The sequence below is a fragment of the Lolium perenne genome, chromosome 6 (genome assembly GCF_019359855.2).
Source record: "Lolium perenne isolate Kyuss_39 chromosome 6, Kyuss_2.0, whole genome shotgun sequence".
Classification (NCBI taxonomy): Eukaryota; Viridiplantae; Streptophyta; class Magnoliopsida; order Poales; family Poaceae; genus Lolium; species Lolium perenne.
The window spans coordinates 127103684-127122555 of record NC_067249.2 but is presented as its reverse complement, the minus strand read 5'-3'; the positions used below and the strand labels follow the sequence as shown (position 1 = coordinate 127122555).

Genomic DNA, 18872 nt, shown 5'->3' with positions numbered 1-18872 from the left:
ATAGCTTCGAGTACTTACAATGGCGGAAAATAGCTTAGTAGCCGAGATCCGGAGTGTGAGTACCTTTTACCTTTCCTCCCGACAACGGCGCCGAGAAAATAGCTTGATGTCTACGTTCCCCCTCCTTTCCTGTAGACAGTGTTGGGCCTCCAAGAGCAGAGGTTTGTAGAACAGCAGCAAGTTTTCCCTTAAGTGGATCACCCAAGGTTTATCGAACTCAGGGAGGAAGAGGTCAAAGATATCCCTCTCATGCAACCCTGCAACCACAAAGCAAGAAGTCTCCTGTGTCCCCAACACACCTAATAGGTGCACTAGTTCGGCGAAGAGATAGTGAAATACAGGTGGTACGAATAAGTATGAGCAGTAGCAACGATGCCAGAAAATAGCTTGCTGGCGTGTAGTTGATGGTGGTAGTATTGCAGCAGTAGTAACGCAAGATAAAACGATAAACAAGCAGCGATAGCGATATTTAGGAACAAGGCCTAGGGATTACACTTTCACTAGTGGACACTCTCAACATTGATCACATAACAGAATAGATAAATGCATACTCTACACTTTTGTTGGATGATGAACACATTGCGTAGGATTACACGAACCCTCAATGCCGGAGTTAACAAGCTCCACAATAATGCTCATATTTAAGTAACCTTATAGTGTAAGATAGATCAACAGACTAAACCAAGTACTAACATAGCATGCACACTGTCACCTTCATGCATATGTAGGAGGAATAGATCACATCAATATTATCATAGCAATAGTTAACTTCGCAATCTACAAGAGATCATGATCATAGCATAAACCAAGTACTAACACGGTGCACACACTGTCACCTTTACACACGTGCAGGAGGAATAGAACTACTTTAATAACTTTGTTAGAGTAGCACATAGATAAATTGTGATACAAACTCATATGAATCTCAATCATGTAAAGCAGCTCATGAGATCATTGTATTGAGGTACATGGGAGAGAGATGAACCACATAGCTACAGCGGAGCCCTCAGCCTCGGGGGTGGATTACTCCCTCCTCATCATGGAGGCAGCGATGGCGGTGAAGATGGCGATGGAGACGGCGGTGGAGATGGCTCCGGTGTCGATGGAGAAGCCTTCCGGGGGCACTTCCCCGCTCCGGCAGCGTGCCGGAACAGAGACTCCTGTCCCCCAGATCTTGGCGTCGCGATGGCGGCGGCTTTGGAAGGTTTCTGTGGTTTTCGCCAATCGTATCAGGGTTTTCGATCCAGGGGCTTTTTATAGGCGAAGAGGCGGCGTCGGAGGGCTGAAGGGGTGGCCACACCATAGGGGGGCGCGGGCCCCCCCTAGGCCGCGCCAGCCTATAGTTTGGTGGGCCTGTGGCCCCCTCGACTTCTCTCGGTGTGTTACGGATGCTTCCGGGGATTCTAAGATCTTTGGCGTTGATTTCGTCCGATTCCGAGAATATTTCGTTACTAGGATTTCTGAAACCAAAAACAGCAGAAAACAGGAACTGGCACTTCGGCATCTTGTTAATAGGTTAGTTCCAGAAAATGCACGAATATGACAAAAAGTATGCATAAAACATGTAGATAACATCAATAATGTGGCATGGAACATAAGAAATTATCGATACGTCGGAGACGTATCAGAGGGTCCCCTTGACGCACTCCCCGCTTGTTTCTGAAGAAGGGACCGATCTCCCCATTGATAGAGATCGCAGTTTGGCCGCCCGTGACCAGCTGACTAAGACGGTGGACCACCCCAGGGTCGAAACCTTTACACCTTAGCACCTCAACGAGGAAATCCCAGTTTACCCTGTCATAGGCTTTCTCGAAGTCGAGTTTGAGCAGGATGCCCCCAAGCTTCTTGGTTTTTAGCTCATGGACAATCTCATGAAGGGCCAGAATACCATCAAGAATGAATCTGCCCTTGATGAACGCAGTTTGGTTTGGACTGATGATCCTATTGGCGATCGGGTCCAGCTTGGAGGCAAAGGCTTTGGAGATGATCTTAAAGATAACATTGATAAGAGCAATGGGCCTGAACTGGGTGATCTTGTCCGCGCCGGGGATCTTTGGGATGAGCGAGAGAACCCCAAAGTTGAGTCTCGCAACATCGATCCTCCCAAGGATGAAGTCGTTCAGAATGTGGAGCACCCCGTGCTTGACCAAGTGCCAAAATTTCTTGAAGAAATGAACCGGAAACCCATCCGGCCCCGGAGCAGTATCCGATTTCATGTCCGTCACAATCTCCTCCAGCTCTTTCTCTGAAAAGGTGCGCATCAACAAGTTGTTTTCCTCGTCAGAGACCCTCTGCTGGTCACTCCAAGAGTTGGGGTGCAGCCCACACACCCTCTGAGCCTCCGATCCAAGAAGTTCTCGATAGAAATCATAAATGTGGTTTTGAATGAGATGCTTGTCAGAGATTTGCCCTTGAGGGGTGATCAGGGAATGTATGTAGCATTTCCGACGGCGCCCATTCGCCACTGCGTGAAAGTAAGCCGTGTTGGAGTCCCCTTGGAGGGACCATCTGACCCTGCCTCTTTGCCGCCAATATTCTTCCTCCGAACGGAAAACTGCTAACAGCCGCTCTTCCAAGTGGTAGCGGAAGGCCCATTCCTCTTCCGAAATGCCCACCGCATCTGCTTTTTCATCCAGAGTCTTGATCCTATCGACGAGCCACAGCTTGTGGTCTCGGTTCTCCCTCCCTTTGTTAGCGTTCCACCCCTTGAGTTTTTGTCTGAGCCCCGTGCTCATAAACTTCCACCAATCGACAATGTCTCTCCCTTGTACCCTAGACAGGAGGTTGTCCCAGCAGTCTTGTAACAGCTCTTGGAAGCCCTCAACTTCCAGCCAGCCGGATTCGAAGAAAAATCTGTTGCTTTTTGGCGGCACCCCGTCGCCCGAGTCGAAGATGAGAGGCGTGTGATCAGAGCCAAGACTCGTTTCTGCAGTCAGCGTGCAGAGGGGAAACAGAGGCTCCAGCAGCGGCGAGAAGAACACCTTGTCCAAGACACATCTAACCGGATTCAGCTGTTTATTTGTCTAGGTATAACGCGCCCCAGTGCGCGGTATTTCTCGCAGCCCCCAGTCCGCGATATGATTGTTGAAGAGTTCAAGTCTTGGCCAGTTTATCCTGTCGTTGTTCTTGTCCTGCTCCGTGGGAAGGAGATTGAAGTCCCCTCCCATGATAATGGGCAGAGGGGTGTTCTGAACTTTGAGCGAAAGCTCCTGGAGGAAAGAAGCCGAGAGCGCATGATCCGCCGGGCCATAGATGCCAAAAATCCTCATCGAGAGCCTAGAAGATCTGAGGATGACGTCGACGGAGACGAAGTGACGCCCAGTGGCAATCGCTCCTATCTCAAACATGCTTTCCCTAAAGCCCATGAGCATACCGCCTGATCGCCCAGAGGCAGGCAACCAGCACCAGACAAAGGTCTCTCCCACTTCGAGGCTTCTGAGCTCCTGATCCGTAAAGTCCTGTTTTATAGTTTCTTGAAGGCATACGATGTCGATCCGGTGCTTGCGGAGGTAGTCTTTGAGCATGGTCCGGCGCCCCCTAACGCCGAAACCACGTATGTTCCAGAACATGGCTCTCATTGTATAACCACCTTTCGACCCCGTGCTTGGCGGGTTAAGACTCATCTCCCTAGGGAGGGTTGCTTCTTCTGAATCTTCTTAGACTTGACTTGCCGTATCTGCTTCACTGGTGGGCTTTCTCCAACAGGCTTGGGATAGCTTGAGCTCTTTTGCTAAGCGCTGCTCTTCTTCGATTCTATCTCTAGCCAAAGCCAAGTCTGCCTGGACGAGTTCCTTTGCACGAATCATAGAGAGAAGAGGGGCGGGGTTGCCAGCAGCAGAGGAAAACAAAACGCAGCTATCTTGCGCCACCTCCAACAGCTTATCATCAGGGACTGATTGTAAAACGGCAAAGTCAGAGATAGACTTGGAGGACGTACCTGGCACTTTCTCTTTCGCGCGCTGCATGGCCTTCTCCAGGATCGGGATGGACGAGGATCCAGCTCCCCGCGCGCTGGTTCTGGTCAACGCTGGTGGGTTGGACTTGCTTCGGGGAGCTCTGGTTACTGAAGCTGCCAGCTCCGCGATCACCACGCCTTCACGGAGAGGTTCCACCTCCACCCTCTCCTTGTCTTCGGGCCGCGCCTCCGAGAAATCGAGTTGGACTGCAATCTCTTTGCGCGCCGGGCTCAGCCTGAGAGAGGGACGGTCGGCGTTTGACTTGCTGCGGCGTTCCCTAGCACGCATTGCCTCCGGGTCCGTCTCCCAGGAGATGGGGCTCTCGATGCCAGCTTCTTCGCGATCTTCAGCAGACAAGGCTTGCGCTTTCCATAGTGAAGGGCGGCGGCGGATAGGGGAAGCCTCCTCTTCCTGGAGAGAGGGAGAGTCCACCAGGATCGACGGGGAGGGTGGGCTCTGTGTACCCCCAGAACCGGCCGACTCCACGGCCAGCTTTTCCGCAGAACTCACTTGGTGCACGATCTTAGCCAACGTCGGGAAGATGTCTCCTTTACCAGCCAAGTTGGAGCCGTACTGACTCAGCGCCGAAGCAGGAAGCCTGGGAAGAGTGCTCCCGCCAGCCGCCTTGCGAGTGGGGGGGGGGGGGGGGGCAGACGCGCTGGAGCCACCCACTGCAGCCTCCTTCTTCTTCTAGTTGTGCTTCCCTCTGCGCCCGTCCCAACCATCACCCTCCGATTCCTCGGGGTCGTCCTCCTTGTCTTCAGCGCGTTGCGGCGGTGGTGGGGGAAGGCCAGCTCCCACCGAGCTGGAGGGTGCCTCCTCGGGCACCACGCGGACCTTGAAGCCTTGCGAGTTGACAAACAAAGTGATGAAAGGAGGGAGCCTCGAGGATGGTTTGTAGCCTAGCTGAAGGCGAATTGGCTCCGAGGGTGAGCTCAGCGAGCTCTCATCCGCCGCGATAGGTCTGCCAAGCTCACGGGTGGCAAGGAGGATGCGGACAGCCTGACGGTAAGGGGGCGGGACGTCGAAGAGCTTGACCCAAACCTCCACAAGATGCTCCGCCGCCGCAGGATCCCCGGAGTTGTTAGTCACGATGATATGCAGCTTGCTGGACGGGAGGGTGAGCCCGCCACCCCTGATGGCCATGCGGAGACTCTCCTTGGAGGGGAAGAACATCGCAAAGTCCGTAGCATTGATCTTCTGGACGTGCCACTCCCATTCTTCATCAACCAGGTCCTTGAGCTCTGCCTCCATCTGTTCCGCCGACAGCGATCCCTTCTCGAGGATAACCAGAGCAGCGTTGGGTGCTGGCGGAAGCAGCTCTTCTTCGGGGACATCGCAGCAGGTGAAGCCCACCCCATCGCATCCGTATCCCGCCCAGAACGGCTCCGAAGCTTTCGCGAGCGAGGCGCACATGGCCGAGACGTGGCCCACCATCTTGCACTTGAGGCAGAAGGGCTCGTCCTTGCAGTCCGCTTGGAAGTGCCCTGGTTGGCCGCAGTTGAAGCAGATGATGGCTGCGTTGGCTCCTCCCTCGGAGCTGACTAAGCAGGCTTATTTGATAATATAAACTCGTAAGGGTAGAAATGGTGCATATGCGCGATGTTCCACCGGTTGACTGCACGAGGCCTCTCTCGACATCCTTGAGGCAATATGGCTTGTTGGGGATCACTTTTGTGGTGATGAAGGGTCCTAGGGGGACTACACTTTGTGAAAACTTGTTTGCTTGAGTCGTAGTGCGAGGTCTCCTTTGGAGAAAGACCTCGGGTGCACTCAACGGTTGTGGTAGTTACGTAAACCCTGCTGCTACAGAGAGGTTCAAGCAAGTGCGATGTCACACGCTTCGTCGAGGATGTTGACGCCGTCTTCGAGTACAACCGATGACGCGGCTTCGTTATAGGCGATGATCCATGGTGCATTAAAGCGCACGTCAGAAGGCAGCCCAACCTCCTCTCCATGGACCATGAAAAATGGCGTGTACTGTGTGGGCATGTTGGGTGTGGTTCTCAAGCTCCATTGTATCGAGGGCAGTTTCTTATGCCAAACCCCAACTTCTCGCTGGAAAGGTTGCAAGATCCGATTCTTAAGGCAACTGCAGACGATCCCATTAAACTTTTTGACTTGGTCGTTGGTCTGCGGGTGCGCAACAGATGCGTAGCTGACTTGAATCCCCATCTCGTTATAGATGTCCCAAAACTCCGCGGATGCAAAGTTGGAACCGTTGTCCATGATGATATTGTGGGGGACCCCAAACCTAAAGATGATTGACTTGAAAAATTCTACTTCCGAAGCAGGGTCTTTGGTAGTATTAGGCTTTGCCTCGATCCACTTTGTGAATTTGTCGACTACCACAACCGTCAAATAAATTTAGATGGTTAGTTTTTTTTTTGCATTGTGTAGTGTTAATTTGAATTTGTTACCTACTTCGTATGTGAACATGTTGGAGGAGGCTGGTAGCTCATAAAAATGACATGTTTTCCGAGATGTTTTCATATGGTTTTATTTGGATTCGTTGATTTTCGCCTTCTAACTAACAAGAAACATGCCAAAAACAACGAACCTTGCATTGCCTTGTGTCTTTACGATAGTTTCAGGAAACTGTCATTTTGGGAAGGAAATCAAGCCATAAATGGAGATTTGGAGAAAATCGGGCAAGACCTTAATTGAAGGAATAATGATTCCAGATGGCATATGCTTTCACGGTCACTAGTACGGTCATCCTGACCGTACCATGAAATTGTACCATGCTGCGGCACCTCCGTCTCTTCAAACGGAGAAACTTCTGTGAAGGAAACGCCAACAAAAAATATTCACAACCGCCACAATCTGCCTTTGAATAGAGAACAAGAAATTCAGAGAAGAAAAGAACTCGTCCTTCAATCTTCATCGCTAGAGAGAGAGAGAGAGAGAGGAAGATTCATCTTTGTAAGGGTTGCAAACTCGATTTATTTTTGAAACTCTTGAGATTGGATTTGGTTTGATCTTATTTGTGGTTTGCTACGGTAATATCAAGATAGACCCCATTTACATAATCATAATGTCTTTGTGCAATTCTCCTCTTATGTGTGAGTGAATCCCCCTTGGCGTGGAAGATGTAGGGGTTGGTGACATGTGATGTGCCTATTATTATTATCATTCATTGGTGAAAGCTATTGTTATTATTGTTTATAAGTTTGATCATCTATGGTTTGCATAATGTGTGTTGTCTAATTAAGGGCACGGACAACATGATCAAGAGATCTACATAGATGAACACTTGTTGGCGAGCAACTCAGCTACCACAGTGGAGATATCAACAAAAACTAAACACAACTCGAGGAGAACGAGGAACCATTAACCTCAATGCATTGGTCCGGTCTTACAACCTCAATAATTACATTGGCTATTGCTGATAGCAACAAGTGATTGGTCAATAGTATCTATCGATCCTGACATTGAGGAGATAGATGACCTAAATAATTACGCTGGCTATTGCTGATAGCAAGATGTTAGCTAAGGAGAAGCACAAGATAGACTTTAAGGGACATATCCTCTTTATGTAGGAGTACGAGGAGAGGAAAGAGATATTTACCGAGGATAAACGTCAAAATGATGGATCCGGATGAAATGGACAAGATGGCAAGGGGATATTGGGTAGAGTTGGTGGGCATGGCGGTGATGGCAACAGTAGTGGTTGCAATGGCGGTGATGGCAATGGTTTTGTTGGTTGAAGTACTTTGATCACCGTGGGGCATTTGATTCATGCTTCTGGTCATGTTGGATTGCTATTGTTCTGTGATGCTCATATGTAATTTTGGATAAAAAACTATGGTCATGTTTGGAATTTGAATGTTCATATTTGAAACCTAATCTCCCATAGAGCATTGAAAACAATTATCTTATGTTGAGCAGTGAAATCGATAAAACTATGTCTAAGGCATAGCTTGGTCAAAGTCGATGAGATCCGGTTTTGAACGTTTGCATGCTTCCGCAACAAACGGAAAACTAAATTAAAAACTCCATAATGGGCTTAGCTTCCACAACAAGCAGGTAGGTGCATGATGTCCTAAATGGGAGATGGACATGAAGTACCACACCTCCGACAAAATGGGTAGCGCCCACGGAGAAGCCCCCGGGCACAGCCGTCGACCTCATGTTTTTATCTGTTTCTTTTACGACCTCATGAAGTTGGAAACGTGCAATATAAAGAATGTAAAATACATTACAAATAGTTCGTAAGTACATTAGAAAATTGAAAAATATATCAAATCAGATCTAGAAAGTTCTCATCAAAATTAATGTAATAGTCAAACAAATATTTTCTGTTGGATGCTCCATAAAACACTAATAATGATTTTTGAAACTTTCAAAATCAAGTTTTAAATGAATGACATATAATTTATTTGGAAGTTGGCACTTTCCGACAGGGAGGATTTCCTTGACATAAAAAACGATGAGAAATAGGGCATGTAGACCATAGAGAAGGTACATCTTTTCCCAGTCTTCCACCTAGGACTTAATCAAATCTTAACAGAAAATTGTGTTGCTAAGGGAACACATATTGTACAATTAGCCCTCCCTTATTTCCAAGATATTATCCCTTAGATAAGGGAAAACAACCTTCACTTTTTTCATTTTTTTCGCTAACCAAGCAAAAATCTAACATGTCAACTCTAAGAAAAGGTTGGCATCACCTTATTGTAAATATATCCTAAGAGGTGTAAAGACATGTACGTTGATAGAGAAGGCGTGACTTTCATGAACCCTTCACATCAACTAGAGAAAGAAATATATATAAATGATACTTTCTCTTTGCCATAATGTAGTGCATATAAGAATTTTAAAAAGTCACATGATGTCAACTTCGACCAAGTTTTTTGATAAAAACATCTACATCTACCATACCAAATGTATACCATATGAACATATACATCGTGAGGAATCTAATGGTATTGATTTGGTATTCTAGATGTTGATATTTTTTCCTACATACTTAGTCAAACTTTACATCGGTTGACTTTCAAAAATTCTTATATGCACTACATTTTTGGCAAGGAGGGACTACAATGCATTATCTCTTATAGTCATTTCTAGCAATTAGTGTGAATTAAATAATTTTTTAGTAAGAAATTAATGTGCTAGGGAAGACATATGGTACAACGATAAAATAGTCATCTCTTATTTTCTAATGGAAAACTGACATCACTTTATGGTAAGGAAAACCATTTTTTATTTTTTTATTTTTCTCTAGTCCAAGTAAGCAAAAAATCGATGTCAGCAATCCGAGAAAAAACTGACATCACATGCTATAAGCACAGAATAGTAGAAAAAGATAAGGTAAATATAAAAAAGTACTCCCTATTATAGCCATCGGCAAAAAGATAAATATAGCAGCATGAACAAGATCGACATGCATCAAGAGGACTCAATCACAAAGTAATTAACCTTCAATTAAGAGAAATATTGTTATTAATTTCTTCCAAGTAACTTTGAGAGGCACAAATTTGAAGAGCTCTCAAGTCTCAACTCGCAGGCGACAAGGGATGCCGTTTATTCAGTTGATAAGGTTGGTGATGGCCGTGCAGACTATGGCTATCTGCACGGAGTAGGAGCTACGCTGCGAGAGAGGCGACATGATGCCGGCCTTCATGAAGTCGTCGTCACATTGATGCGCCTGAGAAACTGCCTTCGCCGCCTCCTCCTTCCCCGCGGTGTAATTACGGGCATTGATCTCGTCGTAGGCTCCGGCGAACGCGAACTTCATGCCGTCGTACAGATCGTGGCATTGCCCGAGGGCCACCTTCGTCCTGGCATCCGTGCGCGGCTTCGCCTGTAGGCCCTCAATGTCTTTAATGGCGCCATAGGCGTTGTTGACGCCCATGTTGGCCGCGATCTTGGCCAGGCCCCATGTATCCGCGCCAGGGCTCAAGTGGTGCTTGCCCAACTCAGACACGCAGAACTTGTAGTTGACTTGTTTCTCCTTGGCGGCCGCCTCCTTGCAGGTTGTTTCCACGGTCGCGTCGGCGACGGACAACGCCAGGACCGCGGTGGCTACAACGAGAAGAGCGGTTGATGGCCTCATGGATTTGATGGTAGGAGTATTCGGACAGAGAGGTATGCTAAACAGGTTGAATTTCCCTAGGCTGTAGTAGAGTCTGAGAAAAAAAAAAGGTAAGACGTGTGACTATTTATAGGCAAGCCTGCAGGCCGAGGATGAGTACGCCTATATACAGGCTACTTCTATATGTAGGATTTATTTAGCAAGAGGCTCAATAGAAAAAAAGATCATTTTGACAAGGTGCCCTTTTATTTGATCGAATGCTCATGCATGCATTTATATGATAATTGATGCAAGACATTAACTGGGGCGTTTGCTAGAACACAAGTATACTCCTTCCATATGCTGGGCTCGTAATATTTTTTTTTTTTTTGAGAAACACAGTACAAACGCAGGCGGTCACATACACGCGCATACACTCACCCCTATGAACGCACACACGCACACCCTACCCCTATGAGCACCTCCGGAAGATCGAGCCGGCGGATTGGATCTTGAAATTGACGAAGTCACCACAGGCGCCTCGCTGTCGACGGTAACGTCGCCTCCCACTGAAAGCATATTCCGCCTTTATGAGACACACAGATGTCAAACCTGGGGTTTGAACTCTGGTGGGCTGGGGGTACAACCACCCTCCTAACCACCCAACCTCAGTTTGGTTCTCACTGAGCTCGTAATAGTTTTGGAAAAAGTTCAAAAGCTAGGCGCAATTTGGCAGTTAATATGTGAATTAATTTTTGAAAAACCGGCACATGGATGTGCTACATGTAAGACTACTTATAGTGCAAGTAACTTCACTACTAACTAAGTGTCCAACTTAGTAATTTATTTAAGTGATAGTGAGCTAATGAGAAGAGATAAGTGTCAACACCCGGATTTTTAAGTCCGGATGGCTATTATGTCATACATCGCAATCACAGGAAATTGTTGTTGTTGCGAGGCATAATAGTTAAGTATCACAGTCATCATTCATTACAAACCATAATGTCTTACAAAGTGGAATCACATGATCCATATTACACGAATAGTTGATCTAATGATCAACGAACAAACACCAGTTCATAGCGGAAGCGTAAGATACAAGGACTCTCTAGTCCACAGGCCAACGATTGACGTTAGAAGCTCCTAGTTGTGGTAGACGTCCTGCTGATCGTCATCCTCGTACTGCTGCTCGGCTTCATATTCTGGCCATTTGAATAGCCAGGGACAAAGCCGTGAGTACTTTAAGTACTCGCAATCTAATACTAAAGTAAGTACTAGCATTACTATTGAGAGTGTTCTAAGCTCTAAGTTTATTTGCATAAAGCCAATTTTAGTTGATAAACCTTTTTGTAAACAACTCCTCATGTGCTAACTAACTCAAGTGGGAACATTAGTGTCATTCCCACAACTCTGTTGTGATTCAAAACTCAAAATCACCGTTCCAGTTCAAGTTCAAAAATCACCAGTCACAAGGATATAAATTCTGATGACGGAAACAGAATGGCCTTTCCAATTGTCCATATCCGCGGACGCGGCTATTCGAATAGTTCTACACTCTGCAGAGGTTGCACACTTGTGCCACAACATTTGATTACATCCGTCAGGGATAAAACCCCGAATAATCGTAACTCAGTACGCGGATCATCAACCGTTAACCTTTCACTTACACACCCTAGTATAGGCACCTCTCCCCATGAGCTTGGCCTCCCGGTGAAAACCAACTGTTAACCCGGGAACTGCACAGGGCTTGGCCGTACAATTCACCTCAATTCACATCATTTCTCAACAACGGAGGCAGCCTCAAGCGTAACCCCTATGACGTGTGTTCAGAGGGAACCCATACTAAGACACATAAATTTCCAGCTAAGCCTTACCCATAATCAGGTATTGTGGGGGTACTCAAAAAATTGGAATGGTATCGCATCCAACTCAATCATCAGTTTTTAGCCAAAATCACCAAGTCAATTTCATGTCATATTCACCTTCAAAATCTTTCAATGGAAATGACTCATCATTCCAAGGTTTTCACCATCATCATTTCATAAACACATGTTCCCTCTAGAGTAGTCATTTTTAATTTAGCACTAGCAACTAGGTATGAGGGGTTCTAAGTACTTGCTTTGCTTCTAGGCTAAGTTTGATACTCTTGTACTAACTCAATACTAACCAGGTAAATCATGAATCAAAAAGTACTTTGATAAAACAAAGGTAAATAAAGCTTGTAAAGTAAAACTGGGAAATAGGATCATAAGCATAAAGTAAATGGGGTAATGCCTTGCTCATGGTGAGCTTTGCACTTTGCAAGAGTATTATCTTGCCTTGGTTGGGGAATTGGTCAAAGTGGTCTTCTTCTCCTTGGAAGTAGACCTCCTCCTCCTCCTGGTACTCCTCGGTACTAGCGTCTAAAATACGAATACGGGGTACACAACCATCATACCAAACTAACTTACTAAACTAGGCACACTCATGAGCTACACACTTTAAACTAGCATCATACATTAATATTGAGTTGGTGGGTGTGTTCTTCTTATCATTTAAGAAAAATAATTTCCTCTCATACTAAACTTAAATGTTACTTTGAATTATTCAGAGAAATAATTTCCTTTCATTATCTTATTAAGATTTAATTTCTCTTATGCATAATATGTGACCTAGGTTGACCCAAGTCAACCTCTTCACACTTATCATTTTGAGAAAATGATTTAAATGAGGTGAGCACCTCATACTATTTAGTTTTAGCATAGCAAGGATTTAATATCACCAACAATTCCTATGAGACCTAATTGACCAGAGTCTCTACTTCATTTGGAATTGGTGGTGACAAGATTTAAATGAGAGAAACTCTCTCATAAGATTTCTTAATAGTTTTGGACAATATCTTTGACTAGAAATAGTCATAAAGTCATTTAAATCAACTAAGCCATGATCATTCAAAGTAGGCATGGCATATTTTTGTAGAAACAATTAGTATAAGTGAAATGTGAATTATTGGAGGTGGAATTAACTGAAAAGCATTTATGGTTGATTTTTAAGAATTATTCTAAGGCAGAAAAGTCCCTGCCTTGTTTATTTTGTCACTTTAATTCTACAATAGATCTAGGGTTCTATCTAGTGGCATTGTGTAGATAATTTCCTAAGGTTTCCAAAAATATAAAGTTTGTAAAATTTGGCCGAGTAGATTTGTCCTTATTGAATTTTAAACTTGGCATCAGATTGCATATTTCATCTATTCTGGAAAATTTGAATTTGAACAGGTGGGCTCGCGCGGGAAACTAGCTGGGCTGCAGAGAGAAAAAGGATTTGGGCCAGCCCACTTCACGTCCAACGCGAGCAAGCCGTCTGACTGCAGGTCCCACGCGTCAGCGGGTCATAACGACCGAAGCGGTACGCGCAGGTCTGCGCCGTAGGATTAGGCGAGGATCGGACGGTTGGGGAGCGTCGTCGTCGACGGCGAGAAGGGAACTCACTGCGACGGCGGTAGGGGGTCGGCGAGCTCGTCGGAGCTCCGGCGGTCGTCGGCGATGTGCGCAGGGACGTTGTCGACGACGGTGAAGCAGATGGAAGCAGCGGTGTCGCCGGAGGTGGCCTCCTGCTCCGGCGAACTCCGTGTACTGGCGGCGGCGGCGAGCTTGCAATTGGGACAGTGGGGTGGCTAATCGATTCAATTGAGAGGTCGAGGAGAGCTGTGGTGAGGAGGGAAAGCGAGTGGTGTGCTCGGATTGAGAGGAGGAGTCCCCCTTTTATAGTTGCGGGAGGTGGCTGTGGCGCTCGGCTAGTGTCGCCGGCGTCGTCGTCGGTCCAGGGCTGCGAAGAGGCAAGGGATGGGCTGGTCTGGTTGCTGGTGTCCTGGCGAGGCTGACGCACGTGCTGGCGGTGAAGACGAGGGTCTACAGCGGCGGTGAGCTTGACGGGAGCGCGCAGGTCATGGCGGACGGTCGTGGACGCGGTCGTCGTCTGCGGCGTTCCCGCGGGCTAGTGGGCGTGTCCAGGCGATGCAGGGTGAGGTGAGGCGTCGACTGGCGGTGAGAGAGGGAGCAGAGGTGACGCTCTGGCGCGGGACGGCTGACGCTCTGGCGCGTCCAGGGCATCTGAGGAGGGCCAGAGCTTGGACTTGGTCCTCTCCAAAACCAGCATGGGCTCAATTTGATTTCATGCCTGCAAGGTGTTTGAACAAATGGCCGCAAGAAAATAATTTTCGAATTTTGAGAAAATTTTTGGTGGAGTGTAATCATATATTAAATGGAGCATTTTGGTGGTGGTGGTGATCAAAATAGAATTGAGATGCAAAATCACATTTTGCATATGATCTTGCATATGTGAGTTTGTTCCAACTTTGCTTGATTCTCATTTGAAATTGACAATGAATTTGGGGTGGTGGTTTTGGGCAAAGTTGAAGTGCTTGATGTTGTCTTGGATGAGGTGCAAAGAGTTGACAAAGTGTAGAAGTGAAAAGTTAAAAACCAGGGGCTCAAAGTGGGCATCAGGTTAAAAATGGCACATATGACCATAATCATATGTGAGCTCAATTTTGATTCAAAATTTATTTGAATTGAGTTTGATTGATTCCAAAAGTGTTAAAAGGTGTTTAGTATCCATTTACAACTAATGGTGCAAACCACTTTGGTCTAGATTAAAGATTTGCAAAAATGGCATAGGCCATATGTGAGTGTGAAGTTGATTTTTAGAATTTCTTTTCTATTTTATTTTTATTTGACTTTGGATGATCAAGTGATCATTGCTAGGGTTTTAGAATGAGAGTAACACATAAACAAGCATCATGGCAAAAGCACACTCAAATAAATTAATAAGGTGAGCTAAATGCATAGTCCTATATGATGAGAAAAAGTTTTTGTTGGCTCTGATTTTTGGATTCTTGAATTCTCTCTCTTGTTCCCTTTTATTGAAACTTGGGATGTTACAAACCCTTCCCCCTTACAAAAGATCTCGTCCCGAGATCTAGAGAAAACTAGGTACTAAAGAGATCTGGGTATTCCTTCTTCATGTCTTCCTCGCGTTCCCAAGTTGCTTCTTCTTCGGTGTGATTACTCCATTGTATCTTCAGGAACTTGATACTTCTGGTGCGGGTGGTCCTGAATGCTTCTTCAAGGATGTGAATCGGCACTTCGCGGTAGGTTAGATCCTTGTCGATATCAATGGCTCTGTGGTTGATGTTCTTGAATACTTCGGTCTTCTCCGGCACTTCTAGGCACTTCCGAAGCAGTGAGATGTGAAACACATTGTGCACGGCGGACATTTCTTCCGGTAGTTCAAGTTGATATGAAACTTCTCCTCGGCGACTCAGAATTTTGAATGGTCCGACATATCTGGGGGCGAGCTTTCCTTTGAGTTGGAATCTCTGCATTCCTTTGAGGGGTGAGACTTTGAGATACACAAAATCTCCGATCTCGAATGTCATCTCTCGGCGTCTCTTGTCGGCGTAGCTCTTCTGTCTTGACTGAGCGGTCTTGAGGTACTCGCGGATCTTGTGCACCTTCTCTTCGGCTTCGCGGAGAACGTCGGGGCCGAAGACTTGACTATCTCCGACTTCCGACCAGTTCAGAGGGGTACGGCATTTCCTTCCGTACAGGGCTTCAAAGGGGGCCATCTGTAAGCTGGCTTGGTAGCTGTTGTTGTAGGAGAATTCTGCATATGGTAGGCAGTCTTCCCATTTGGATCCGTACTCTAGCACACAGGCTCTCAACATATCTTCCAGTATCTGGTTGACTCTCTCGGTCTGTCCGTCAGTCTGCGGGTGATAAGCTGTGCTGAAATTCAGACGGGTTCCTAGTCCTTCATGCACTTTCTGCCAGAATCTTGAGGTGAATTGTGATCCTCTATCTGACACAATTGACTTCGGGGTTCCGTGCAGGCTGACTATTCTGGATATGTATAACTCTGCGAGCTTTGGGCCTTGGTATGTGGTCTTGACGGGGATGAAATGTGCCACTTTGGTCAACCTATCGATGACTACCCAAATGGAGTCATTTCCTCGGCTAGATTTGGGCAATCCTGTGATAAAGTCCATACCGACAGAATCCCATTTCCACTCCGGAATCTGTAATGGTTGCAACAGTCCTGCAGGGCGTTGATGTTCTGCCTTGACTCGTTGACAGATATCACACTTGGCGATGTAGCTTCCTATCTCTCGCTTCATTCCGTGCCACCAGAATTGTTCCTTCAGGTCTTGGTACATCTTGGTTCCTCCAGGATGAATGGAATACAGTGTATCGTGAGCTTCCTTCAGAATGACTTGCTTCAACTCTGAATCTGACGGTACACACAGGCGTTCGTTGTACCAAAGAACTCATTCTTCATCTACGGTGAATCCTGGTGCCTTTCCTGCAGCTATCTGGTTCTTGATCCCGTCAATGCTGGCATTTCCCTTCTGGGCTTCCTTTATCTGGCTCATCAAAGTGGGTTGGAGCTCAATGCTGGCGAGGAATCCTTCGCTCACTAGCTCTAGTCTGAATTGTTCAAACTCTTGGTACAGGCTTGGTTGCTCTATTGCGATCATGGAGTTCAACTGACACGGCAGTCTGCTCAAGGCATCCGCTACCACATTGGCCTTGCCGGGGTGGTAGTGAATTTCCATGTCGTAATCTTTGATTAACTCAATCCATCTGCGCTGTCTCATGTTCAGCTCCTTCTGGGTGAAGATGTACTTCAGGCTCTTGTGATCTGAATATATCTCGCATCGATTACCCATGAGGTAATGACGCCAAACCTTCAGGGCTAACACTACGGCTGCTAACTCCAAGTCATGAGTTGGATAGTTCTGTTCATGTTGCTTTAGTTGCCTGGATAGGTAAGATATTACTTTGCCTTCTTGCATCAACACACATCCAAGACCAGTCTTGGATGCATCACAATAGACATCAAATGGCTTGGTGACATCGGGCATGATCAATATTGGGGCTGTGGTTAATCTGAGCTTGAGTAGCTGAAAGCTTTCTTCACATTTGTCATTCCAGTCAAATTTCCGGTCCTTCTTCAGCAGTTGAGTCATTGGTCTTGCGATGCTTGAAAATCCTTCAACGAATCGGCGGTAATATCCCGCTAATCCCGAAATGCTCGGACTTGATGCGGGTGGTTGGGGCTTTCCATTCCTCAACGGTTTTGATTTTTGCGGGATCTACAGCAATTCCTCCTGCAGACAAGATGTGTCCCAGGAATCCTACTTCTTTCAACCAAAACTCACATTTGCTAAACTTGGCGTACAACTTGTGCTGCCTCAAGGTTTCTAGTACCACTTCCAAATGCTGCTAATGTTCTTCTTCTGATTTGGAGTAGATAAGGATGTCGTCAATGAAGACAACGACAAACTTATCCAGGAATTCCATAAAGATCTTATTCATGAGGTTCATGAAATAAGCGGGGGCATTGGTCAGTCCAAAGGACATGACATTGTACTCATACAGTCCATATCTGGTGGTAAAGGCAGTCTTTGGAATATCTGTTGCTCGGATCTTCAGTTGATGGTAACCTGTCCTCAGATCAATCTTTGAGAATACTTGGGCACCGGTTAGCTGGTCAAACAGGTCTTCTATCTTTGGCAAGGGATACTTGTTCTTGATGGTGACATCGTTAAGCTTACGATAATCCGTAACCAAACGAGTGGCACCGTCCTTTTTATCCACAAACAAAACTGGTGATCTCCAAGGCGACGCACTTGGTCGAATCAGTCCTTTGTACAGCATATCATCCTGTTGCTTCTTCAGTTCCACTAACTCTGCGGGGTTCATGCTATAGGCTCTCTGGGCTATAGGTCCTGTTCCAGGGATTAACTCGATGATAAACTCGATATCCCGATCCGGGGGCATACCGGGTAGATCATCCGGAAACACATCAGGGTATCGACAAACGACCCTGATTTGATCCAGAGTTGGCCTAGCTACACTTTGGTTGCAGGTGAAATTTCTGGGTAGCTTTTCAGACAAGTGTTCTATTATTATTCCGGTGCTACTAGTCATGGTGATGGCCTTCTTGGCGCAGTCTATCAATCCATGATGTTTCGCCATCCAATCCATACCCAGGACTACTTCCAATCCTTTTGTTCCCAGAACAATCAAGTTTGCATAAAAGTCTATTTCATGGATTCTGATGGGTACATCTTTGCAAAATTTTCTAGCTTTAGTTGTTGATCCAGGTATTTGAACTACCATGACATGTTTCAAGCTGATTGGTTGAATCTTACTAGTGCACACAAAATCTTCTGTAACGAACGAATGCGATGCTCCATAATCAAACAACACTCTTGCTGGTATTGAGTTAACAGAGAACATTCCCAGCACCACGTCAGGTGCTTCCTGGGCTTCCTCAGCATTCATGTGGTAGAGGCGACCTCCGCGGTTGTTCGGGTTGTTGGGGGCGAACTTCTTGCCGGTGGAGACACGGCGTTGCTGCTGAGCTGGTGGTGCGGGGTTGCCTGCGAGCTTGGCGAGCCTCTTGGGACACTCATTGGAGTAATGCCCCACTACACCACACTCATAGCAAGTGATGGTGGTCTTGTCCTGCTTGTTCGCAACGGGGATTGCATTGCTCCCGGTCCTTGGTGCGGTGTTGGTGTTGTTGTTGCTGTTGTTGTGGTTGGGGGCTCTCGGCGGAGCGCGGTTGTAGTTGTTATTGTTGTTGTAGTTGCTGTTGTTGTTGTTGTAGTGGCCTCCTGGCCTCGAGTTTCCTCCACTCCGGTTCTGATAACCGGGGCGCGAGTTCTGCATCGGTGGCTTGTTGTTCCTCAGAGTGAAACTTCCGCTTGAGCTAGGGCGATATTTCTGGGGGTGGCTTGATCCACTCTGGTTCATCATGCGGCGCTTGCGGTTCTCGCTGGCTTGGTGCAGTTTGCCTTCCATTTGGATGGCGGAGTCAACAAGGGCTTCGAGGTCGGCGAAGGGGATGTT

At 46.6% G+C, this 18872-nt stretch overlaps 1 protein-coding gene across 1 annotated transcript; it reads right to left on the bottom strand.

The window, feature by feature from the left end:
• Positions 1 to 9364: 9364 nt before the first annotated feature.
• On the bottom strand, positions 9365 to 10084 carry LOC127330388 (pectinesterase inhibitor 8). The gene has a single exon (XM_051356617.1). It carries the CDS (start codon positions 10015 to 10017, stop codon positions 9490 to 9492), a length of 528 nt encoding a protein of 175 aa, XP_051212577.1. The 5' UTR covers positions 10018 to 10084; the 3' UTR covers positions 9365 to 9489.
• Positions 10085 to 18872: the final 8788 nt, after the last annotated feature.

Excerpts from the sequence above, each read along its gene's own strand:
- LOC127330388 (XM_051356617.1), bottom strand. The coding sequence starts at position 10,017 with ATGAGGCCATCAACCGCTCTTCTCGTTGTAGCCACCGCGGTCCTGGCG.